General features: G+C 49.0%; 1 protein-coding gene across 1 annotated transcript in view; it reads right to left on the bottom strand.

Annotated features, from left to right (window-relative positions):
- ASTN2 (astrotactin 2) overlaps nt 1–26454 on the bottom strand; it is a 572108-nt gene that overhangs the window by 522663 nt on the left and 22991 nt on the right. Inside the window, exon 2 of the mRNA XM_026657253.1 lies at nt 17056–17243. Coding sequence (XP_026513038.1) covers nt 17056–17241 — 186 coding nt within the window. The 5' untranslated portion in view covers nt 17242–17243. The remainder of the gene's footprint in view (nt 1–17055; nt 17244–26454) is intronic.

The raw sequence follows: 26454 nt of genomic DNA on the forward strand, positions 1-26454 counted from the left end.
CAATCGTACCCCATTTCAACTTCATGCTGCAAATGGTCACCACGCCGCCACTGCACTCGACAATCCACCTCAAACAGGGTTACCCAGCTGCTCAGTTTTGCCTTATCGCCACCTGCCATCCCCACCCAATGCTCACGCTTCCCTCTCTCAGAGCTAGGCGAAGCTTGCTCCTTTCAGCGCACAGCGGTTTGCACCCTGAAGTTTGCTTTGGGGCTTACTCACCCCCCCCATCCCCACCCCAGCTGCTCCCCAGAAAATGCCCTTTGATGCAGCCCTCTGTTGCGGTCGCCATCAAGTTCCACCTGATTTCAAATGTGCCAGCTTTATGGAGCTTTGTGTGACAAGACTACGGGGAAGCAGCTAGTTTGCATGCATCCAGACCAAAGTTTGCTCAAGAGGTTTGCAGGGAGTTCCATACAAGAACCCGAACCCAAGGCAGCAGGAGACTGGGAGGGAAATATACACAGTATAACCCAAAATAACGTGAATCTGCTTTACCCACTTGGCTTCTCCCCACCAATGGAGAACACGAAATGAATGAAACATGCTGGGAGAAAAGTAAGGACATCTGGCTAATAGGTACAAATGCCTCTTGGTCCCAGCTCTGTTACAAGATCACGGGCTCTCCACATCAGCAGGACGTGGGTATATGCCGCTCCCTAACACACCGGCTTTAGTCCTGGCATTTGCCATGTGAAGGATCTCCCCTTACCCCTGCTGTGCATTGTCCGGGGCCAGATCCTCCGCACGCAGGGATGGAAGAAGGGACCTCAAATACAGAGCAGCTCTCATCATCCTGGATGTGCTGACCATTGACAGTTAATTTATTGACTGCTCAGGAGCAAGAGGGAATAGAAGAGGAGGGGGTTGGGGTGGAGGGAGGGGGAAGAGAGAAGAGAATTCCTTCTTTATTATCCCGTATTTGAACTAAGAGAACAATTCAACACAAGGTGTCAGAGCCTGACAGGAATTGGGGGGTTGTGTGGACTCTGCGAAGGTCTGTCCCAGCAGTGACTGAAAGTTGGCGCTCAAAGCTTTCTTCTTTTCCTAGCAGGTAAGTTAATGAATCCCGTCTGACCTTGGAACCGCTGAACGCTTGCTCTGAAGGAGACAGTGGAGTCAGGGCTATGTCCAAGCTGGGAGTAAATCCGATCCATCTGGACCATTTTGCTTATAAAACTATATATTTATTTTCTGGGAGTTTTAGATAACTGGATTTTAAAATAAATGTAATTGTTTATTCGCTTTGTGGCATGCAATGAGCGCAAGGCTGCACCTCCGAATTCACAGAGACCTTTCCAAGGCTAAAACAGAGTGGATTCCTGATGGCAAGGGGAGGGGGACAGAAAGTTGAGCAGGAACAGGAACAAGTTAAAAATAACCATCCTTAGCCTGAAGTTGGTACCAATTAAGTCAGCGGGAATTTTGCCACTGACTTCCCATGGGAGCAAGGTCTAGTCAAACATTGTCTCTGATTTAAAGCCTTTATCTAGGGGCTTAAATGCTCAGATTACTAAAATAAAAATTTTTGAGGGTTTTGGGGGGGGGGTTCCCCCACTTTTCTCAGCTTGGAAAGTGAAAGTACACTAGTCACTTTCACTTTGGTTTCTAGTCCATTTCCTCGGCAAGCTTTCATACACCAGCACCATTCTGCAGGTTGGAGACCCTCAGTGGGAATGTTTGTTTAAAGGGTATTTCTGTACCAAAGAGACTGGCCTCGTCTATATTCAAAGTTACACCCTTAGGGCTGGTCTAGCGAAAAGTTAGGTTGACACAACTACGTTGCTCAGGGGTCTGAAAAATCCACATCCCCGAGTGATGTCATTAAGTTGACCTAAGCCCAGGCTAGACAGTGCTAGGTTGACAGACGATTTCTTCTGTTGACCTAGCTACCACCTCTTGGGGAGGTGGAGAACTACTCCCGTCAACGTAGGTAGTGTCTAAGGCCACGTCCAGCGGGTAGTAATCAATCTATCGGGGATCGATTTATCACGTCTCATCTAGACGCAATAAATCGATCTTCGAATCGACGCCCGTACTCCACCTCGGCAGGAGGAGTAAGCGGAGTCGACGGGGAAGCTCTGGCGGTTGACTTGCCGCCGTGAGGATGGCCAGGTAAGTCGAACTAAGATACTTTGACTTCAGCTACGCGAATAGCGTAGCTAAAGTTGCGTATCTTAGATCAATCCCCCCACCAGTGTAGACCAGCCCTAAGCTGAAGCTGTGCCGCTGTAGTATTTCAAGTGTAGACAAGCCTTTTGTGAAACCAGTGCGGTTTTAAACCAACGTAGTTAAGTTTGTGAAAGCCTTGTGCTGTCACTCGTAATTCAATCTGAGCTTGGCTTGCATCAACTGATCTCACCTTGAGTTAAATTAGTATTAATTAGTCAAGTTTAAATTGAAACAAGAACATCTACATGGGGGTTTTCATTTGCTCAACTAAATTTTTTTTTTTTTAATCACATCGTTCATTATACCAGTGTTACTGAATACAGACACGGCCTATGTAAAAAGGTACATTCTTACTAAACTGATCTGCTCTGTGCGCATATCTAGATTCAGCTATTGAGTTTAGTGATTGATGAAAGGTTTGGTTTGGTTTTTCTCCGGCTTTCTACTCCCATTAGCTCTGCAGAGTGAGCACAAGCAGGAGACAGAGCTGCGGTCTATTCCTCCACACGCTTCATCAGCACAATTGCTAGATTCCAATCAGTTACATCAGGGCAAGTCTGCTGCCGGCAACCACATGGCTGCACAGGCATAACCGGGGGCATGACGTAGCCCGCAGGACCCAAACTACTGGTGATGATGGGGGACCTCAGGCCGACACTGCAGGGCTGGCCGTTCGGAAGAATTTTTTTTTTTACTACGAAACTGAGCACTGTCGATCTGGTCAGCAAGGAGAAACACAGAAGCGCATGGTGCTATTTTCACAGAACACCACGCTGGAAAGAAATTGGTTGCCACTGGAAATTGCTTGGATTTAAATTTCAGGGAGAGGTTACAAAGGGTCGTTTTAGGGGCACATTCGACCCAACAATGTCTCTTAACATGAGGTTCCACAGCGGTGAACCAACAGATTTGCTCATCCGGCATGCCTCCAAAAGCCATTCTGACGCCCAACCAAGTCTACAGTGCAAAGACTAGATCAGAACAGGTATATCCTGTAGTCACCTCTCGCCTGTGCGTCTGTCTTTGCCCAGCAATCACCCCCCTATTCAGAACTCAGCACCAGGAATATGTATGCAGGGGTGCAACACTTACTGCTCTACTGTCACTGCTTTTTCCCCACCACTTTTCCCTTCTGGATTTTTTTCTGCGAGGAAGGAGGAGGAGGGAAGGTTTTATTTGAGTGGCTGGTTTTGTAGTTACTAAGCAGAGTTTGGCTTCGTTTTCTATTATTATTAGACAATGTCCCAGGGTGTTTTGAGATTGGCAGTTTGAAATTATGAAGTCTAGGCCACCGATTGCAGAATCTCTCTGCAGTTACTCCAACACACCAAAGGTGCCTATCACATGCTCTAGGCTCTTTACCCTCATCCATAACACACACGATTAGCACCAGGCTCCTGTACAGAATTGCTTTCTCTGAGGCACCTGCAGCTCAGCAGGACTGGCTGGGATCCTGTATCAGAGGCAGAGAATAACCCTTCTATGCAAGGCCAGTACAGTATGCTGCATTCACGGCCCCACAGCTCTGGTCGGGCATGAGCCCAGCAGCCAATGAAAGTGACGAGAGCGATGCCTTCCTTTCCCTTTCCCTCTGCTGCCTTGGGGGGGAGGAACTGTGAGCAAGGAAAGGAGAAAGCCAAAGGCAAAACACACTAAAATGTAGGTGACAAAGGTAGGATGAGAAAAGGTTCAGAGGTAAGCGTGGTGTAGTGGCTAGAGTACTGCGACCTGAATTCTATTCCCAGCTCTGCCACTGATGTGCTGTGTGACCTTGGGCAAGTCACTTCACCTTTGTTTCCCCATCCACCCCATCTCGGTCTTGTCTATTTAGACCGCAAGCTCCTTGGGGCAAGGACTCGCTGTGTGTTTGTACAGCGCCTCGCACAATGGGGCCTCGATCTCAGCTAGGCCCGCTAGACACTGATGCGATACAAAATAAATGAATAATAAATAAGGCAAGGCGAAGGGCACTCAAATGCAGCGGTAGGAGGAGAGGCTCAGACGGGGAGTTGCGGACGAAAGTCTGCAGTACAAGTGACAGTTCAAACACTGTGGACCCGCGATTGTTTCCCAACCTCAGGGCCACACTTAAGATTCGAGTTTGAGATGCAGCATTTAATTCATAGCCCAATGAACGACCATGTAACTATAAAGTCTGTTATAAGGAAGTTCGCACTATAGGTAGAAAGGTACGGCTATAAAGTGCCCAATGTGAATCCCCGCTTCTCAGCGCTCTCTAGAACCATGGGCATCTCAATGTCTGCTTCACCCCGTCAAAATACTGCTCCCAGTGCTGCTTCTACTCCTTGGATATCTGCTCTGCCCCATCCCAACTTCATTCCCCTGGCCCTTCTGAAGCCCATCTGCCTGATTAGCTACCCTGCAATAACGTTCTTCTGCCAGCGCTTGCGTCTTTTAAACGTGCGTCAACTGGGAGCGCATGCCATGCATCTGCTCCTCTCTGCATAAACAAGCATCTCCCGAATGCTTCCTACGGCTGCTAGTATTGGTTGCTCTGGGGATGTCTTGAGAAAGTTGGTTTTCTGCCCAGTCTAGGTACATCCTAGGTGGATGGACTAAAATGTATTCACCCCTGCTCTATCGGGGATGCAAATGGAGCACTCCAGTTACATATTTTAACGGAGGAAAAAAACCTGCGAGACTAGAATGCTACAAAGTGTTTAATGTATTCAGAGTAACTACGGTAGAAAACATCAAGGCCTCTACTGAGGCTGGTGCAAAGTTATTAGCATAACAGGTGTCTCTGTCACAAGAATGATGCTTTAAAAGACAAATCCAAAAAAAAATTAATTCCCTCAATGCAAAAGCACCTCGTTAATTACACTTAACGCTGGTTTTATGCTGTCTTCATAAAGGATGGGAAAATCAGATAGATGCTTCTTCCTCAACCCCCAAAAAGTTGGTTAATGGAACATTATGGAAATTTTCAGACAGATTTGGACATGCTACTGACAGCTGTAGAGGGAGGAGACTGGACAGCTTTCTTCTTGCTTCACTCAACCAAGCTGCTAAAGTCTGATTTCATCTGTTCTTTCCCCTCTGCGGTACTTCTACTTTCCCTCCCCTCATCTGTGGGATGATCTGCAGGAGGATCCATTTATTTCTTCGTGTTTTCTATTAAAAGGCTCATGAGCCAAATCAGGTGGTGGCGGGGGTAGACACTTCAGGACTGTGAGCTGACGTAAGAAGAAGTGAACTGGAATGGGATTTCTGTGCCCACCTGTACAAAGGTCTAGTTGCAGACCCCACAGCTGAATGCAGTGCCCATTCGCGTACAGCTCCCAACCAGAGCCCCGATTGAACGGCAGCTTTGTCCCTGGCTAGGGATGGGGATAGCCCAACTTCCAGTGCAATGAGTTCCTGCTAATGCCACTATTATCAATGAGAAGTGCAGAGACTCAGCGCCACTGGAAGTTGAGCCATTAGTATCTAGTCTGGAAGGAGGTCCCATTTGCATCCTCACCTGGGCTTCCCTCTACTGCTTTGCTTCAGTTCTGCAAAGCAGTAGAAGGAAGAACTTAAGTGCACACACAGCTGGGGCCCAGATGAGGATGCTAATGGCATCTCCATCTGGGACAGATACCAAGGGCCTGGTTTTTAACGATGCGGAGTGCCGCAGCTGCCAGTGGAGGATGCTCAGCCCATCTGTAAGTGGGGCTATACACTCTTTCCCCCATCCCCAGTAACTGGGAGTGGGGACAGGACTCTCGCACGGGGCCGGCACTGAACTGGGGTGGGTGTTGGGGATTTTTTTGGAACGAGGAAGCTCATTTATTTGCGATCAGTTTGGTTTTTATAACTTTCAGATAAGGCGATGTGCTGAGGCAGCAATGCTCTCCCTCTCCTAATTAATTCCTACCCATATCACAAGCTGGAAGTGCATGTTTTATGAATCTAGTTGACCTCCTGGTGAAGAAATGATGACACAGACGTTGTGCCTTCTTCATTACCTCATTATTCACGTTACACCATTTCTTCCAAAGGAGACGGCTGACAGACGCTCTGATGCTGCCACCGAGAAGCCAGGCGGCAGCACAAAAGCACATGCTTCCCAAGAGGAGGGGGCTTGTGTGTCCCTACCTCGATTGGACCCTTCCACGCAGCAGTCAAGGACACCAGGGACACATCAAGAAGGCCAAGCTTTGAGCTATTTTGGCAGGGGGTCTCCTTTGGGACAGCTAGTGTTCAGAGGAGGAGAACAAATGTAGAGGACTCTGGAGACAACAGGCTACCTGTTAAGTGCCCAAAACATGGGAGCGTTAAGCTCGGGGATTCTGCCAGCCAACGTACAACTTCTTCAATAAAGCCTCAGGCAGAGAACGACCTGGAGCATTTGTCCCATGCAAGCTAACCCACTGAACACACTCCAGAAAAATCAGGGATGTTCTGGATCCATTCACTTAGCGTGTGTCTACACTCAAAAGTTCCACCACTTCAACTAAAAGCCAGAGTAGTTAAAGCAACCATCAGCTCCCCTAGCGTGGACACAGTTATACCAGTATAAACATGTTGTGGGCTGAGTCAAACCTTGCTGCTATGGGTCGGGCATAAGTTGGTAACAGTGTCAGGGTAAATGTAAAGAGATGGCTGAAGCAACAGCAGAAGGCTCCAACATACAGGTACATGGAAGAGCTTGACTAGAAGCTGAAGCATGTGGCCCAATGCTACAGCTTGGATCAGTGGAGCTGTTTACCTGTGTACGTGAGAGAGAAAGGGCGGGCAGAGACTAAAGTAACCAGAAAGCTAAGCAGACGGTAACAGGAGTGCTGGTAACATGACCCTGATAGAAAGCTAAGAAAGGAGGCTTTTGGGGCACAGCATGATGGCTGGAAAGGCAGGTTTGGAACAGTGAATAAAGGAATGATCTCCTGCTGTTTGATTCCTTCTGTGCTCATGAAAACAGCACTTTTCCTGGCTCTACTATCAATTTCTCTTTCTAGCGGAATCAACCTACAAGGCCCCAAATTTTGACTATCCACGTGCGTCAAAAAGGGGTAACAATGCTTATACCAGTATAGAGTAATCATCACATACAGGGAGGGGAATAACTATACTGGTATAAATGCAGCTACGCTAGGGGTTGTACCACTATAGCTACATTGGTAAAATGTGACAACCCCCCCCCCCCCCCCCCAAACACAGTTATAGCAGGACAAAAAACTGCATATAGTTCAGACTTTAGAGGAGTGCGTACAATGCAAGGGACTCCCTCAGCATTTGAGAACTGAAAACACAGGCGCTTGGGGGAAAACTAAAAACACCGATCAGAATTATCGTGCAGGACAGGCATGAATCATAGAATATCAGGGTTGGAAGGGACCTCAAGAGGTCATCTAGTCCAACCCCCTGCTCAAAGCAGGACCAATTCCCAACTAAATCATCCCAGCCAGGGCTTTGTCAAGCCGGGCCTTAAAAACCTCCAAGGAAGGAGACTCCACCACCTCCCTAGGTAACGCATTCCAGTGCTTCACCACCCTCCTAGTGAAATAGTGTTTCCTAATATCCAACCTGGACCTCCCCCACTGCAACTTGAGACCATTGCTCCTTGTTCTGTCATCTGCCACCACTGAGAACAGCCGAGCTCCATCCTCTTTGGAACCCCCCTTCAGGTAGTTGAAGGCTGCTATCAAATCCCCTCTCATTCTTCTCTTCTGGAGACTAAACAATCCCAGCTCCCTCAGCCTCTCCTCATAAGTCATGTGCTCCAGACCCCTAATCATTTTTGTTGCCCTCCGCTGGACTCTTTCCAATTTTTCCACATCCTTCTTGTAGTGTGGGGCCCAAAACTGGACACAGTATTCCAGATGAGGCCTCACCAATGTCGAATAAAGGGGAACGATCACGTCCCTCGATCTGCTGGCAATGCCCCTACTTATACAGCCCAAAATGCCGTTAGCCTTCTTGGCAACAAGAGCACACTGTTGACTCATATCCAGCTTCTCGTCCACTGTGACCCCTAGGTCCTTTTCTGCAGAACTGCTACCTAGCCATTCGGTCCCTAGTCTGTAGCAGTGCATGGGATTCTTCCGTCCTAAGTGCAGGACTCTGCACTTGTCCTTGTTGAACCTCATCAGGTTTTTTTTGGCCCAATCCTCTAATTTGTCTAGGTCCCTCTGTATCCGATCCCTACCCTCTAGTGTATCTACCATGCCTCCTAGTTTAGTGTCATCTGCAAACTTGCTGAGAGTGCAGTCCACACCATCCTCCAGATCATTAATAAAGATATTAAACAAAACCGGCCCCAGGACCGACCCTTGGGGCACTCCGCTTGAAACCGGCTGCCAACTAGACATGGAGCCATTGATCACTACCCGTTGAGCCCGACGATCTATCCAGCTTTCTATCCACCTTACAGTCCATTCATCCAGCCCATACTTCTTTAACTTGGCGGCAAGAATACTGTGGGAGACCGTATCAAAAGCTTTGCTAAAGTCAAGGAATAACACATCCACTGCTTTCCCCTCATCCACAGAGCCAGTTATCTCATCATAGAAGGCAATTAGGTTAGTCAGGCACGACTTCCCCTTGGTGAATCCATGCTGACTGTTCCTGATCACTTTCCTCTCCTCTAAGTGTTTCATAATTGATTCCTTGAGGACCTGTTCCATGATTTTTCCAGGGACTGAGGTGAGGCTGACTGGCCTGTAGTTCCCCGGATCCTCCTCCTTCCCTTTTTTAAAGATGGGCACTACATTAGCCTTTTTCCAGTCATCCGGGACCTCCCCCGATCGCCATGAGTTTTCAAAAATAATGGCTAATGGCTCTGCAATCTCATCCGCCAACTCCTTTAGCACCCTCGGATGCAACGCATCCGGCCCCATGGACTTGTGCACGTCCAGTTTTTCTAAATAGTCCCGAACCACTTCTTTCTCCACATAGGGCTGGTCACCTTCTCCCCATATTGTGCTGCCCAGTGCAGCAGTCTGGGAGCTGACCTTGTTCGTGAAGACAGAGGCAAAAAAAGCATTGAGTACATTAGCTTTTTCCACATCCTCGGTCACTAGGTTGCCTCCCTCATTCAGTAAGGGGCCCACACTTTCCTTGACTTTCTTCTTGTTGCTAACATACCTGAAGAAACCCTTCTTGTTACTCTTAACATCTCTTGCTAGCTGCAACTCCAAGTGTGATTTGGCCTTCCTGATTTCATTCCTGCATGCCTGAGCAATAGTTTTATACTCCTCCCTGGTCATTTGTCCAATCTTCCACTTCTTGTAAGCTTCTTTTTTGCGTTTAAGATCAGCAAGGATTTCACTGTTTAGCCAAGCTGGTCGCCTGCCATATTTACTATTCTTTCTACACATCGGGATGGTTTTTTCCTGCAACCGCAATAAGGATTCTTTAAAATACAACCAGCTCTCCTGGACCCCTTTGCCCTTCATGTTATTCTCCCAGGGGATCCTGCCCATCTGTTCCCTGAGGAAGTCAAAGTCTGCTTTTCTGAAGTCCAGGGTCCGTATTCTGCTGCTCTCCTTTCTTCCTTGTGTCAGGATCCTGAACTCGACCATCTCATGGTCACTGCCTCCCAGGTTCCCATCCACTTTTGCTTCCCCTACTAATTCTTCCCTGTTTGTGAGCAGCAGGTCAAGAAAAGCTCTGCCCCTAGTTGGTTCCTCCAGCACTTGCACCAGGAAATTGTCCCCTACACTTTCCAAAAACTTCCTGGATTGTCTGTGCACCGCTGTATTGCTCTCCCAGCAGATATCAGGGTGATTAAAGTCTCCCATGAGAACCAGGGCCTGCGATCTAGCAACTTCTGCTAGTTGCCAGAAGAAAGCCTCACAAGGTACTTGGCCCCGGCAGAGCTCAAAGGGAAAACTTCACTGAGAGCTGCATTCCTCCAGAAAATGCACTCTGTGTGGGATGGAAGTTGTTGCAATATGGTGCACAGATGAAAATGCAAATTAATGCACATGGATAGAGCTGGATGCTGGCAGGGAGCCTGCAGGAAGGAAGATCCTGAAATGAGGTTGTATCCACTTTAAGAAAAAAAAAAACTCCACCAACTCCTATGCACATGTTAAAGCAGGAACCCCAAAGCCAGACCCACAAGGCAGTGATATGAGACAATTGGCATTCGCTGGATTTTAATCTCACTAATCAGTGTAATCAGGATCAGCTCCAATGAAGTCAGTGGAGTTAAACAGAAGTGAAACTGGTATTCGAGCAAGTAGAATCAGGCCCACTGCATCTATCCCCAGACTACACTTCACAGCAGGCAGGCAGGGGTTGCTAAATCAGAGTGAAATGTTTAAGAGCACATTTTATGCCCATCTCCGAAGCTGGCAGAACACAGCCCCTGTGACTGATCATTAGGGAAACATCAGGATACATAAGAACAGTAATAAAAATGGTAACGTATAAATAAAAGCTGAAGTAGAACAGAATCCACCGGGAGAACTGGATTCCAGCAGCTAGCTGGCTAACGCCAATGACAGCCAGGCAGAAAGTGCGTGGAGGAAATCTGACGAGGCTGGTTTGCTTTTTATTCCAGACACTCATGTATTCCATAGTAGGGAGAGAGGAAGGAGATGAAACAAAGCGGTGAATTTGCCCGTTACGTTTCCCCGAAGACAGTAAGAGCCCAGTACATTCCAGCAATAAACCCAGCTGAGTCAGTGGATGAATTTGTCTATGCAAACACACACCTGCGTGCATAGTGCCAGCATCTGATTGCACATGCCCCTCCATGGCACCGCTGACTTCAGCGGAGTCGCTCCTCTCACAGCAGCGTCGGGGAGGGCAGAATCCAGCCCATAGCGTGCGTGACCAAGGTCCTTTTGCAGCTAGCAGGGTTCAGAAATGGCTGCTTTACCAGTTTCTTGGAACGAGCCATTGCACCTGTCCAATTGGTAGGCGGGTTTTAGCCTCCAGGCTTTGGACAGTGAGTTGAAGCAAGACTAGTGCAGGTGGTGTTTACCTGAAGCACATCCCTACCTGGAGGCTGCACACCTGGGTGCATGCCTCGCCTCGCCTCCCCAGGGACCCTTTGAACTTTGCGCTCAGGCTCTGACCCTGCACAATTCTGGTGGCTTTGAGCAGGGCTGACTTACCGCTTTGCTCCCCCTCCACCATTGGGAAGATTCTTGCCCTGCCCTCCTTTTGCTCAAAGAGGAACTCATTATTACTCTCGAATCCATTTCTCAGCTTCACCGAGGGCCTTACTGCAGCGGAGGGAAAGGAATCCTGCCGGCAGGGTTTGGCTTCCAACATTGCCTAGGGAGGTTGTGGAATCTCCATCTCTGGAGATATTTAAGAGTAGGTTAGATAAATGTCTATCAGGGATGGTCTAGACAGTATTTGGTCCTGCCATGCGGGCAGGGGACTGGACTCGATGACCTCTCGAGGTCCCTTCCAGTCCTAGAATCTATGAATCTATGAATTCCTCAGGAGCTGGCCAGCAAGCAAAGATGGAGCCAGCTCCTTCTGAGAGGTACCAGTGTCTTCAACTTCCAGTCACCAGGAACCTGAATCCACCTGGCTCGTGGGCTGTAACCACCAATGCTGGCTTTGGTGATGGGCTCTGCTTACATGGCAGTTAGCATGTGAAACGTGAGGCTCCACTCCAGCTAGCTTGGGAGATCTCGGTTCAAGTCCCTGCTCTGCCCCAGACTTCCTGGGCGACCTTCGGTAAGTCACAGTCTCTCTGTGCCTCAGTTTCCCACATGTACAATGTGCCCTACCACATCAGGATCAATACATTAAAGATTGCGAGGTGCTCAGATAGAGGCCACACAAAGTACAACAGATAATGTGCTCAACAGAAGCACTGAGAACCAAACGAGCTACATTGTAGAGATTAAGCATGCTCCTTCCACCAGCTCCTGCAGCGCTCCCCCTAGAGTCCCCTAAATAAGACCCATCTCCGAGCCAGATGCTGTTAAAAGCGGCTCTCGGCGTGGATTTATAGTGGCCCAGAACGATAATTAAACAGGGGAACAAGCTGGAGGGGGGGGAAAACGGAATTGCGTGTTTTGTTTAATTCAGCAATTTACAGGGCAAGAATAATTAGTGGTTTTAAATGTTTTGACACAAGCAGCCCCAATAATCATGATAAATCATATCAGGCATATGCCCAGATCCTTGAAGTGACAGATGACAAACAGAGCAGTGACAAGATGCTCCATCATGCACGGAATCATTGAGTTAATGGAAGAATTATTGCTTGTGAAATCCACTCCAGTCCTATTGTGGGGAACATTCCAATTTATCAAAGCCAAATGAACATTAATTGCTGCAGCCTGGTAAGTTTTTGAGCTGCTGTGACCTTCATTGAATTTTAATCCAAAACAGATAAGATTTACTTCCACACAAGAGGAAACAACACAATTAAACCCAAATGACAGCGAAGATTATGGCAAAAAACACAACAGGCGTAATGACAAAAATATTGATTCCTTTCTACTTGACACTGCGCAAAAAAAAAAAAAAAAGTCCTGCATTTGCATATTTCCCTCCCCTCTTTTCATTCAGGAGATGAATTTTGGATGCTCAAGCCAAGACGAAAGGGGTGGCAGACAGTAATGGAGACTGAATTCCCTCTAACTGCGGTAATTAATGTTATGTCTCATTGGGGAGAGATTAGGAAAAACAGTGAGGGGGAAAAAACAAGTATTATTTTGCTATTAAAGATGCCCTTGAGCTGGGAACATTAGCAGCAGAAGTTGGATTTGGGTAATTGCTGCACTGTATTCATGGCTTGTATTCATACCCCAATGAACAGAAATACAGCCACATGTACCCATCACATGTATCCCCATTCTTAACCTTACAGGCAATCCCCGATGTTTATCCATTCCTATCGGGAGCATCTCTTACTCCCCATTACTGCCAGTTCTGGGAACTGAGCTCTGGTTCTCCCTTTGCTGCCTCCTCCCTCCCCTTCCCCGGGGAAGTAGTTCAGTGTAAAGACAATTAGCTGAATTTAAAGGATAAACGTTCCTCACGCTTTCACTGCATTAAGAATATAATGCAAAAGAACCAAAACCAGGAGCACCAGAAGACTACGTGAAGGATAAAGGAAAATCAACTGTGAAAGATGCCAAGTCCTATTAAATGGAAGGTGTGATTGGATCACTCCTGCAGCTCATTTGCATGATGCTATCCTCACCCCCACCGTGAGTTGCACTCTGCTCCACAGCTCAGACCGGCACTGCCGCATTGCACGAGTTCCCCCTGCTTTCTCGGTTCCATCCTGAAGTTCACCTCCCGACTTCGAGCACCGATTCTACCCCGTCTACCACAAGTGCAGCAAACGCGGAACATACATCTGCATGCATCTCAGCCTTCAGGACCTGTATCCCCAGCCCCATCCTCGTGCACCGTACACTCCAGCTTTACAGGCAGAGAACAAGGCTACCAGAAAGCCACGCAGTGCATAAGCAGCACCAAGATCAACACACACCCAAAAGAAAAATGTTTCTTTAAGGTGGCATTCAGTCAAACAAACAGCGCTTCCTAAAGTGCCATCACCCAATCCCACCAAACGCTTGAAAGTCAGGAGACGCAGATATTCCACAGGCAACCTTAACTCTGTCCCGGTACCCTACCATGCTGCAAATCGGACACAGAATGTGCACACAAGTAAAGGTAAACAGCACAGCTCCTTAAATCAGATTGAAAGATAAGCCCATGCCATGCCCATTCCCTCCTGTCCCTATGTGGAGCAGGTGAGATCATAGCTCTATCTAGGCTGCTGGCAAATGGGTCCCACAGACAGTGTGTGTAGAAGGGGTGGGGTCGCAGTTGCTATTCGTCTCCTATGGGGTTCATGGGGGTGGCCTCAGAAACACTCATGCATAGCAGTCAGGAAGTGTCTCGTCTACAGAGGGGGTGGGTAGGGGAGATTGATTTTGTGACATAAAGTGGAATGAGAGAGAGGAGGGTGTTTAGCAAGTCTAATGAGTAGGGTCCTACCAAATTCACGGCCGTGAAAAATTCCTCACGGATCGTGAAATCTGGTCTTTTGTGTGCTTTTACCCTATACTATACAGATTTCACGTGGGAGACCAGCGTTTCTCCAGTTGGGGGTCCTGACCCAAAAGGGAGTTGCAGGGGGGTTGGAAGGTTATTTTAGGGGGGAGACGGTACTGCCACCCTTACTTCTGCGCTGCCTGCAGAGCTGGCCTGCTGGCGGCTGTTGACTGAGGGCCCAGCTCTGAAGGCAGAGCCACCCCCAGCAGCAGCACAGAAATAAGGGTAGCAGTACCGCAACCCCCCACGCGCACACACACACCACAACCATGCAACCCCCACCCCCACCGCCCCTTTTTGGATCAAGATCCCTACAATTACAACACCGTGAAATTTCAGATTTAAATACCAGAAATCATGACATTAACCATTTTTAAAATCCTATGACCGTGAAATTGACCAAAGTGGCCCGTGAATTTGGTAGGGCCCTACCAAGGAGGGCAAGAAAATGAAATGGTGTGGCCTGAACTAGAACGGCAAGGCGGAATAGGTGACGGAGAAGTCTACTATCTCTGGGGACGGCAAGAGGTTAGGTATTGAGTGAGCACAGCGGCGGGGTCTGGCAGATGACACAGCAGGGAGTGTACGGGATAGTTACGTGGCTTTTATTGGAGTAGCAGAAGAGGTACAACACGTACATCAGGCTGCCTTGGGATGTAGGTTTAGGGTGGGTGAGGGCTAAGGCAGGGCATAGCTAAGGCTGCGTCTACACTAAAAACAGTACAGCTGCGCTGCTGCAGCACGTCAGTGCAGAAATTTAGTACAGCGACAGGAGGGGCTCTCCCGTTGCTGTAGTGAATCCACCTCCCTGAGAGGCAGGAGCGAGGGAAGCAGCAGAATTCTTCCATCCCCCTAGAGCTGTAAAAATGAGGACTTCGACGTAGCTGAGCCAACTTCTCGGGGTGTGGATTTTTTTACACCCATGAGCACTGTCGCTGACTCAATTTCGTTTCTGAGTGTAGACCAGCCCTATGGCTATTTGAGCAAAACACACCCTCAGTTGAAAAATCTCTTTTGAAAACAAAGCGTTTCACCTGGTTTTGTGTAAGCTGTAAATTTCACATGGTTTTGAGGCAAAAACCATCTATCTGCTCCCGTTCACTCAAAACTTGGCCCGGGTTCACTTGAAAAGTTAATGAATCTTTCAACCAAACTGGGCAAAGTTTCAAGTTTGTAATGAAACCCAGCACTGGGGTTTCACTCAGTTCTGCTCGATTCCTACAGGCTATTCCACACGGGAACGTGCCTAGGAGCTACCACACCAAATCAGACCAACGGTCCCTCCTGGACCACGTCCTCCCTCCAACTCTGCTTAGTAGAGGAAGGTGCAATTATGTCATAAAATTTACCCACGGGAAAAGTGTCTTCCTAACCCTGACCACTTAGTAGTTGGCTTATGCCCTGAAACATGAGCGTTTCTATTGCTTTTAAAAAATTGATCCCCTCTAACATTAACTGTGGATGTTCTCATTATCCACATAAATGTCTAATCCTTTTCTGAATCCAACTAAGCTCTTGGCCTCAATGATGTACTGTGGCAATGAGGTTCACAGGTTAATTACGCATTATGAAAGAACAGGATTTCCTTTTCATGATTCTAGGTTTGTCGTCTTTCAGTTCCATTGACTGTCCCCTTGCTTATGAATAAGAGCATCCAATTTACCTTCTCCATCCCATTCATTGTTATGTATACTTCTATCATGCCCTCTTTCCTCTCCTCTCTATGCAGTCCCAGCCAATTCACTCTCTCTTCATATGCAATATATCTTTTTACAGTTACCTATACTTGATGTCCCATCTAAATCCACAACCCATTTCTGTAATGCATTTAGTTAACTTGCTTAGGTTTGATCTTTTAAGAAAGCAGAGCAAGTCCCTGCTCAAGTGGAAAACAAGGATCCAAGTAGCCCAGAAAAATCTAGCAAGCATGAGTTCTGAACCAATGCACAAATTCTGAGCTATGAACAGGTACATTAAACAGGCGTGGATTGGAGATACCTTCCTACAATTGCCACCGTGCAATGCAGTTGGAGGGCACTTTCTCAGGAGTCTATGTTTTCAACCCAGCAAGGCCACTCGGCAATGAAGGAGCAACACAAACATAACCACAACAGCTAAGGGAGGAAGGATTGCTTAGTGGTTAGGGCTTTAGCCCAGGATTTGGGAAACCCAGGTTCAATTCTCAGCTCTGCCACAGACTTTCCTTGGGCAAGTAAGTCACTGAGTCTCTCTGTGCCTCAGACTCCATCTGTAAAATGGGGAGAATAGCACTTCCTCTGTCTCACAGGGTGCTATAAGGATAAGGACACGGATCCTATGGTAACAGAGGCCTCAGTACCTAAAACTGACTGATCCAAACGCTTGTAAGGTGGAAACTGCTTTCCCAGAACCCTGAAAGTATCAGATTGGGTTTTAATGACAAAACAACACAGGATCAGTCCACAGTGGACACCCACGTGCTGGGTAGGCGTCAGCTTGGGAAAAAAAAAAAGCACCAAGACACTGACTCGTCCCACCAACTTGTCTCGTGCCAGAACTTAACACTGGTGAGAAGCATTCTGCCGACAGCCCCTGAGCGTTCCATACTCAGCACACAGTGGGAAGGGAGGCATCCGTATGGATCACCCTGCCCTGGAGAGAATTACCTTTAGAAACAGGCATAACTCATTTTCCAGGCCCATTCAGTCATTTGCCTTGCTCTGCCAAAGCCCAGTAACCAGGGGCCGCTAGGGTGGTTAGGGGATATAGACGTTTGCACACTGGAAGCTGGACTGAGACAAACCGGCCTACCATCCTTTTAACACCCCCGTCTCACGTTCGGCCACTAGCCCCTCCCAGCTGCTCCTCTTGGCCCCCCAGACTGGGCAGGGAAGGGAAGAAGGATTCACTCACCATGACAGAAATGTGAAGAATGTGCATCTGCTCCTCCACGATCTCAGCAGGCTCTTGAAGGGTGGGTGGGGTGGCCCGGGACAGTTGCTCGGCACTGCTCATGGAGACGTGGAAATACAGGGTGCCGTTCTCCAGCCACTGCTGCTTCCAGTGCACCAAGGAAATATCTGCCACAGTGCCAGACATCTCTGCAACAACAAAAACAACCGGGGTTCAGTTTCAACACTCACGACAGAGCTGCATTTGAACGCACGTCCCATGTCACTGCACAACAGGCAGACTACCTTAGAGTGAGAGGAACGAGTTTCTCTCTAGTGGTTTGAGCAAGGACTAGAAGCCAGGACAACTGGGATCTATCCCCAAAACTGCATCCGATCTGCTGGGTGACCTTGGGCATGTCGCTCCATGTCTGTTCCTCATTTCCCCCATATACAGAACGATAACGTGTGAGAATGCTAGGTGTCCCTAGCCTCTGTTTGCCAGAAGCTGGGAATGGATGACAGGGGATGGACCACTTGATGATCACCTGTTCTGTTCATTTCCTCTGAGGCACCTGGCACTGGCCACTGTCGGAAGACAGGATACTGGGCTAGATAGACCCTTAGTCTGACCAAGTAGGGCCATTCTTATGATACTACTACCCTTCCTTCAGAGGCGGGGGTAGTTGTGAGGCCTAATTAATTATTGGCTATAAAGTGCTTTGAGATCTTTGCATGAGATGTGCAATAGAAACACAAGATATTTATTAGAATGTGTTTTTAAACACTGCATAGCCCTTGTGATAGAGCTGTTACGTAAACCCGGTCTTTCTTTTTAGCAAGCTAGGAGACAGAGGAATGGTGTGTATACACACACACACACACACACACACACACACACACACACACACACACAAAATAGGACCTCAGGTTTCTTATGCAATGAAAGGCAGAGGACCTCATCCCTGAAAGACAAGGTCCCTTGACTATCCTCCAACTGTACAGTAGCTCAAGAACATCATGCAGCTCCTAGGGATCGGAGGTGTTCTCTCAACAGGGGTTTTGTCATCCGTTCAAAGCGGAGGAAGAAGCCAGAGAGCAGTTATAAGAAATACACCATGGGTGGCCAAAAACGTTCTGACTCTCCGAGCCGCAGACAGTACACTTCCAGAAGTTCGAGAGCTGGGTGCACCTGCCAGGGCTCAGGGCTTCTGCCCTGCGGCAGGGTGGTGCAGCTAGGGGCTTCAGCCCCACCACCCTGCCACAGGCCAGAAGCCCCAAGCTCCCCCACCAGTCTGGTAGGCAGAGAACGGGGGAGGTGAGGGTGGGTGGGGGGACTCTGCGAGCCACACTTTAACTGTAAAAGAGCCGCATGTGGCTCGCAAGCTGCGGTTTAGCCACCCCTGAGATACGCCTGTCTCCAGGACTAGCTCACTGGCACTGCAGCTACGTTTGGCACAGAAAAGCAGTCACAGCCACTTCCTCAGCACGGTGAAAAAGCACAAGGAGACACCAGCAGGAGGCCGTGCCAATGGGAAAGCAAGCTGCTGCACGAGAGCGTGACACCTGGAATGGCTCCTTTGTTAGCCTTCCTCTGCTGACGTGAACTCCTGCTCTCATGCCCCGATACTCAAATTTACACTGTAAACAGCTTGGGGCTGGGATTGCATCATATTAGATTTTTCAAAAGCACCTAGCGCACGAAGGGCACCATAAACAATCAGGGGCTTGGAAAATTCAGACACCTTCTAGCCAAAAGCAAATGCCAAAAGAGAGGGAGCCTCCGGCACAACCCAGGGACAGCAGCTTGTTCCTGTGCCTCGGCTGCTGCTCACAGTTTTGCCGTGCAGCAGCAGCATGAAACTAAACAAGATCCTCGGCAGCCTCACAGCTGCCAATAAGGTTCTGAGCAACAGCCGTGAAAGAGACAAGCGTGGTCAGTTTCACACCCTGGCTATCCAGTCAAGGGATTGATTAGCAGCTGTCAGTCTGCAGACTCAGGAAAACACCACAGGAATAAGGCTCTCCTAAGTAGCCACCAAGCGTCTAGCCTTTGACACTTTTCTGCAGAAGTCAATGGTTCCATCCAGGCCCCTTCACTCGGCAAAGAAATCCCCCCTGCTCTTCAGGGGCAAATGGATTTTTCCAGCCCTGAAAGCAACATGTGTTTTGCATCAGAAAACATACGACTCCTATGGTCATTGTTTTAGACCGGGATAGGCAACCTATGGCACATGTGCCAAAGGCGGCACGTGAGCTGATTTTCAGTGGCACTCACACTGCCTGGGTCCTGGCCACCGGTCTGGGGGACTCTGCATTTTAATTTAATTTTAAATGAAGCTTCTTAAACATTTTTAAAACCTTATTTACTTTACATACAACAATAGTTTCGTTATATATTATAGACCTATAGAAAGAGACCTTCTAAAAACGATAACATGTATGACTGGCACACGAAACCTTAAATGAGAGTGAATAAATGAAGACTCGGCACACCACTTCTGAAAGGTTGCCGACCCCTGTTTTAGACCAAGAGAACAATCACGCGCTGATAGAGAAAGCCTCATCAAGAAATCCAAACCTTTCCACGGGGCTGGGTTTACCTGTCTATCAGGTTTCTGCTGTCCCCAGCAGGCTGGATCCCTGGCTGCAGTCTGCAGCGACAAGGTTAGGCCAATATTACACACTCCCTTGCTCACCACCTCGCTAATTATTCTATCACCATATCTGAGACAATGGCACCACCACCTGAATCTAATTGGAGGACAGCTAGTTATCTCCACCTTGCAAGCACAGTGACAGCTAGTTTGCCCACTCTATTGAGAATAAAACTCCCGCCCAAGCCTGGAATACATAACATAGTAGGCTTGCATCTCAGAGATGCATGAATTCACCATCACACCTCTGCCGCCAAAGCAGGTTTTCTGCAAATAACCCCGTCCCCATCCCAGCAAATAAATGAAGCTGTTTCCAGGAGCAGAACACCAGCGAAGGTGGCTCTTGCCTTTGGCTCCCTGAAGAACAAAACTCAACCCCAGAGCTCATGTTGAAGGACACAGTCGGTTAGATAAAACTTAAAAGGAGTCTCATAAAATTAAAATCCCACATTCGTACAGCACCTCATCTCCCAAGAGCCTCGAACAGAGTTTGCTTCTCCCATTAGCGAAACATCGCTCCCTCTGGGAGGAACATTGCGCATCCCATAGGACACTAAGGTATGAAGCGAGGAACAGCCCCGTGTCAAAGGAGGGAGAGCTTGGAGAGGCAGAACGTGATCTCACAAGAGCAGGAGGGCTCGTCCCAGTCACAGCCCACCTCCAGTTTGGGGAAAGCGCTACAAGCCCTTTTAATGAACACAAGGAGACGGGGACCAGTTTAAATGTCATTTGAAAGACAGGACTTCCATTAGCACCGAGCAATCTGCTGCCACTCGGGGGCACTCCAGCAAAAGTACCCTTTACACCTCTTGCAGCACAACTGGCCTTTCCTGCCAAGTTTTGGAAAGGAGGTTTCAGCCATTCATGTTTATTCCCATGACTATGGCTACGTCCACACTTAAACCACTACAGTGGCACAGCTAGAGCAGGCCCCCTGCAATGTGTGGAGTGTAGACACTCACTACAGCGACAGGAGGGGCTCTCCCGTTGCTCTAGTTTATGCACCTCCTTGAAAGGCGGTGGCTATGGCAACAGAAGAATTATTCCGTCAACACTGTCTACACCACGGGTTAGATCGGCTTAACTACGTCTCTCAGGGTGCGGATTTGTCACACCCCTGAAAGACCGTAGCGATACCAATGTAAGTTTCCAGTGTAGACCAGCCCTGAGACGGGGAATCTGCCGATGCTTCTTTGCGGTTCTCAGGACTTGCCTCCCAGGCTGGAAACATAGAAGATACTCCAGAGTAAACATCCCCCCCCCCCCAATTCCTACTCCTTTCCAGGAACGTCCTCCTCCCCACCCGAATTCCTGCATGCGGTGCCTCTCCCCATCTCATCACTTCTGACTCCCCTCTTCCCCCCTCCGCCAGACTCTCCTTGAGGTCTGTCACCACCATCGACCCCATTCTCCCTATCCCCTCTCCTGCGCGCCTTGACCATCTCTCACCTTGATTACCAAGGCCTTGTGTGACCCCTCAGCCTCTCCATCCTCCAGTGTGGCCCGAAGGCTGCTGCTGAAGGTACCTTCCCTGATCCTACACTGGCATCTTCCCCCACTTCCACTTCCTTCCGGCATTCCCATCTCACCTCAGCCCATTCATCATCATCACCTAGAGGCCTGGGCCTACACAAATCCTCCCCCACCGACGTGTCTGCCTCATCGCCACAGTGCCTAACTTCGCTGTTCCTTTTGCCTCCTTCTCCCCATTCTCCACGCCGTATCTCAGAATGCTCCCACCTATGCCGGGAAGAGCCTGGCTGTTCTCACCCACCCAACACCGCCTCTTCTCCCTGTAGCACCCACTTCAAAATGCCCTTCTTCCACGGATCCTTCCTGCCCTCCCTCCCCCACACCCACCCTTACCCAAACTCTTGCCCTGTGACTGGTTTTCTGTTCGCCTCCTCTACCTTACGTTGCAAGCTCTTTGGGGCAGGAAGTGAGTCTCACCCCATCCAATCAAGCACAGGTATGCGAACAGCAACATACAAGCGGTTTGTTTTATTAATAGCAATAGGCATGATCAGATGCTCCTTTTCCTGCATCAAAGATGGTGTCCATTGCCCCAGCAGGAGGTCTGGTTAGGGTGAGCTAAAGCCCCCATCTGGCCATAAGGTCTATGCACTTGCAGAGTAGCAGAGCCTTTCCCTGCCCCCCAAAAACGCTGGTTTGTGTAGTTAGCTAGCCCAAAGAAACCAAGCAATAGCCTTCGCGCCCCATCCTTGGGAACAGGTAAAAAGTCTCCCATAGCAGAGCCCAGGAACTAGCCACTAGGTCACCTGTTCGTGAAAAAAGTCCGAGAAGAGACCAAGGAGTAAGAGCCCTTCCGACTTTGTAACTCCATTTTCTCTTTGCCGCTTCTACAATCCTTACATATAAACATTTCATTGAAGTCTTCAAGTCACATTACTATCAAACTTAAAAGCAAAAGGGCCTAAATGCATTTGGTCGAGAACCAAGACGATTCCCATAAAAGCAGATTATGCTGACATGATGAATATAAAATGAAACAGCAGATATTAAAGTTGGAGAATTGTTACTGCATGCCTTCCGGCTCCAGGCCGGCTCAACCCCCTCCTGCTCCTGCCCCCTTTGTTTTACTGAAAGCAAAGCAAAGCAACGCAACCATAGCCATTTCACATTTCCCCGGTTTCCAAAGTAGGCTGCAAGTCTTGAAATATTCAATAGCCTAAGCCCATCCCCCACCCCCTTACACACACACACACACACACACACACACACACACACACCCTCCCCAGCCCTAGTGCAATGATTTAGCATTCATCAGTTACTCTGGAGGTTGCAGCCCTGACTTATCTGTCATGGAGTTTTACAAAGCATGTTTTGTATTTAATTGGCTTGTTCTTTCTAATCTGCCATGCTTATTGTATTTTTAGTTAATTCCTGAAGGTCATTATTAAAATAAGCCAATCTGCCCATGGCAGCTCATCTCCGGAGCATCTCCCCGATGCATCCCTTGTGCTTTGCTTTCCTTCCCCCCTTCCTCTACTTTTTCCAGGTTGCTGGAATCTGCCGGGGGGGGAGGGAAAGCCTAGGGGGAAAGAGCCTCCGGGGAATTTCCAGCACACAGATCATGCCCTCTACGCCCCTTTACCCAACACCTGGCCTGCCTCCTAACACAGATTTCACCCAGCCCACAAGGAGACCGAATATTTTCGCCATTGAAAGAGACCAGAAGAAACTGAGTACGGATCTGGTGAGCGTATATATTTTTATAACGACCATGCTTATGAACTGATCTCATGCTGGCTAGAGCCAGACCTAGTGCTGTCAACTGCTTTGCAATCTTCTCACACGCAGCTCTGTTCTGCCCTGCAATAGGCTTCCAGCTCTACACCCTGGGTTTCTTCAGCACTGAGGTAACCACAAATGTAACCCCCATTTAAACATTATTCTATAAGTGCTTCAGTGCTATCTACCATTTAAGATAATAATCCAAAATTATGCAGCATCTCCCAGACAGAAATCTCCGCCCGCCCTTGGCAGCACAGGATTGGTCCCTATGGAATCGAGTTTAGTGCTGCGTTCAGATTAGTTTCAAAATGACTCAAGCAATGGGGCTTCCCCCACATCCCCTGGGAGACTATTCCACAGACAGGCCTAACTTGGAGGAATTTTTTTATCCCAATTGTCAGCTTGCATGTTTCTTTCCCCCCCCCCACTTTCAACACCGCTGTGTTTTCTCGGGTGTCTTTCTACAAACTGTCCCCTCCCCACAAACACACTTTGCAGGGAAATGTACGCACAGGTGCAAAACCGTGAAAGGCAACAGACAGGGCCGGCGCTTCCAGTAGGTGACCCTAGGCGGTCGCCTAGGGCGGCAGGATTTAGGGGGCGGCATTTTGCTGCCCTCAGCAGAAATTCGGTGGCAGGGGGTCCTTCCGCTACGGATCTTCGGCGGAAATTCGCTGGCGGGTCCTTCACTCGCTCCGGGACCCGCCGCCGAAGTGCCCCGAAGACGCGGAGCGGAAGGACCCCTGCAGCTGAAGACCCCAGGCCCCCTGAATGCTCAGAGGAGGAGCGCTGCCGCCTAGGGCGGCAAAACCCCTGGCGCCACTCCTGGCAACAGAGAGGAAAGAGAATCTCAAAGTTAGGAAATGAGGAAGATGGTGAAGGTAGCATTTTATCCCATTACTCTTAATTGTCTCCCCAATTTATGTATCTACATGTAACCTCTTTAGAGACATCTCCTTAATCTCTAGGCATCCTGATAACCATTGACCACTCAAACCACTAACAAAAGCAAGAAGAACACAGGGGCAGATCCCAAACACAAAGACGGCCACGCAACAAAGATACTTTGCTCCCTCTTCAGATTCCCAAAGAAGCCTCTCACCCCAGCCTCCCTCCAGGGCCCACTGATATGGGCTTTGCAACCTACCCTGAAGGTTGACTGACTACTTGGGAATGACAGGAAGGGAGGGAGTTCCAAAATCAAGGCAGCTCTCTCTTTTCCACCAAATATTGCATGAGGTGATGTCCCAGGCCACAGCGGACTCTTTCTGTGCGGTATAACCCAATCGGCAGCTGGGACACCCCTTGGAGTGCCGGTGAGGCACCCTGCTTATGCAGGCAGCTGCCTTCTGTATTAAGTGTCAGCTTCTGAGCGGATTTCAGTTGTAGCCCCAAGTACAGCAAGTTGCAGAAGTCCAGACTAGAAGTGCGGACGACACTGCCGAGGTCCTAACTCCAGGGGAAAGGACTCAAAGCTCCCAACCAGCCAGAGATGGAAAAAGCCACCCTGGCACTGCTGCTGTTAGCTTTAAAAGTATCTCGGGTTCTGTGAGAGGAAGTGGGGGTGGCTAAGCAGAAAAACTGGGCAGCAAATGCAGGTTGCACACCCTCAAATCAGCGGAGCCAATGCAGATGCTGCCAAATCCACTGGCTGCTTCTCCCAACTCTCCATAATCACCTGCACCTTATCTGGGTTGAGCATCACTCGCATCCTGACAAGGAGACACACTCAGCCACTCTCCAAGCTTCCTGAATGGGAGACAAAGCTGGGTGCCCTCCACACAGTGCCGGCATTCCCACCCACACCTCCTCCTTAAACCTCCGGAAGGGCAAGTAAGAGCCAACAACACCGAACACTGCAGTGGCCTGAGAGCCCCTCTTCCCCTCAACCCGGGGCAGAGCAATTCAACCAACGCTGGGCTCTGCCAGCAAAGGGAACAGATACCCCTCCAAGCCAGACAAGCCAATACCAAGTCACGATCAAAGGCAGCCAATATAGATCTAACATCAGCACCGAATCCTGATCTTTAACCATCGCCAGGTGCCGACGTGCCCCATGTACCACCTCAAACACTTCCTTCCCCTCCTTGATGTTTATGGCCTTCAGATACACCCAGTACTGTTCTACCACCCTCATAAGCTCTTTGCTGGGCCACATGGCTAATCCCCCCCGACACACACACACACAGAGCCCACAAAGCAGTTCGTAGGGTTGCCAAAGTATCAGAGGAAACTCAGCGGCTGCAAGAACAAGCTCCCCCACCCTTACAACGACTCTTTGCCTCGCCTCCCCCGGCATTTTGAAAATGCCAAGGGTCGTGTTGCATTCGGTCTCTTCTGAGCAGCAGTCACCAAGGAGGCTGAACGAGCTGGTGCTTTTGGCCATCTGGATGAGGAACCACGAAGCGCTCGGCTTGTTTTCGCTTGCAGAAGGCATGAGCCCGAGCTGATACAGGACCAGCACATGCATCTCCTTGTGCTACCACACCTCTAGAGACCGCCTGGCGTGAGACCTTGGAGATTTACACACATTCGCTCAGGTTCTCCCCTCAGGCATGAGGGCACGAGATTCAATGGGAGTGGGCTGCGTGTGGCTGAAGGCAGCATTTGTCCCAGTGTTTATTCCTATTGCTACGTTCATTCAGCCTTTGGTTTCTCCAAGGCTGACTATGTATTCTGGCCGGGAGCTGGAACAGCCGCTCTTTGCAGGGATGGTGGCTGTAGCAAGTTCTTCAAGGCAGCGTAGAAGGATCTGTGCAAGAAGAGCCATCCTCATTGCCAAGATGTCACATGGTCTAGTTAGGGGAAAAACAGCAGCTGAACCAGCTATTCCAAGAGCTTCTAACTAACCACCAGTGATTGCTCTGCAGACATTTCCATTAGCACAACAGTGACTCGGCAGGCGCTAGCACCAACTCCTAATTAAATCCCAGCCCCTCCAGCTGAGCACCAGCCTCTCCGTGGAAGCCCACGTGACCTCCCCTCGATGGAGTTTATATCAGAATAAGCCTTGCATGGATTGACTCCTGATTTATTCTGGGGCGAGTGGACTCAGAACCAGAGCCAAACATCTGGCTAGTCCCCCACTCCCCAGGACTAGTTCATAAACCCACGTTTGGCATCATGCTTTTAAAAAAAGCCTAAATTTCATTAAAGTAAGTGAGACGTTATGAGAGGCCACCGCTGACTTTGCCCATCACGTAAGTTTGGATGTAAGTAACAAATCAGGACTGAGATCCTGGAGATGAGAGAGGCGACAAAGAGGAGGAAGAGACACTGATTCTTTACTGAGCAAACCCCCACTCGCCTCTGAGTTGTCAGAGGTAGCAGGTGGGATGGGGCGTTCCAATGCAGATCTTACTCTCCGTACGCTGGACTCCCCCACCTCCCTTCCCCTTTTCTAATCAAAGTCCTCCTGGCCCCTAGTTGAGTGAGTGGTTATTGATTTGCCAGCAGTGCACTGCCTACAGATCATAATCGGACTCTATATCCTTTAAAGAAGCGGGTGC

The sequence above is a fragment of the Terrapene carolina genome, unplaced genomic scaffold (assembly GCF_002925995.2).
Source record: "Terrapene carolina triunguis isolate 2854851 unplaced genomic scaffold, T_m_triunguis-2.0 Scaffold238, whole genome shotgun sequence".
NCBI classification, from domain to species: Eukaryota; Metazoa; Chordata; order Testudines; family Emydidae; genus Terrapene; species Terrapene triunguis.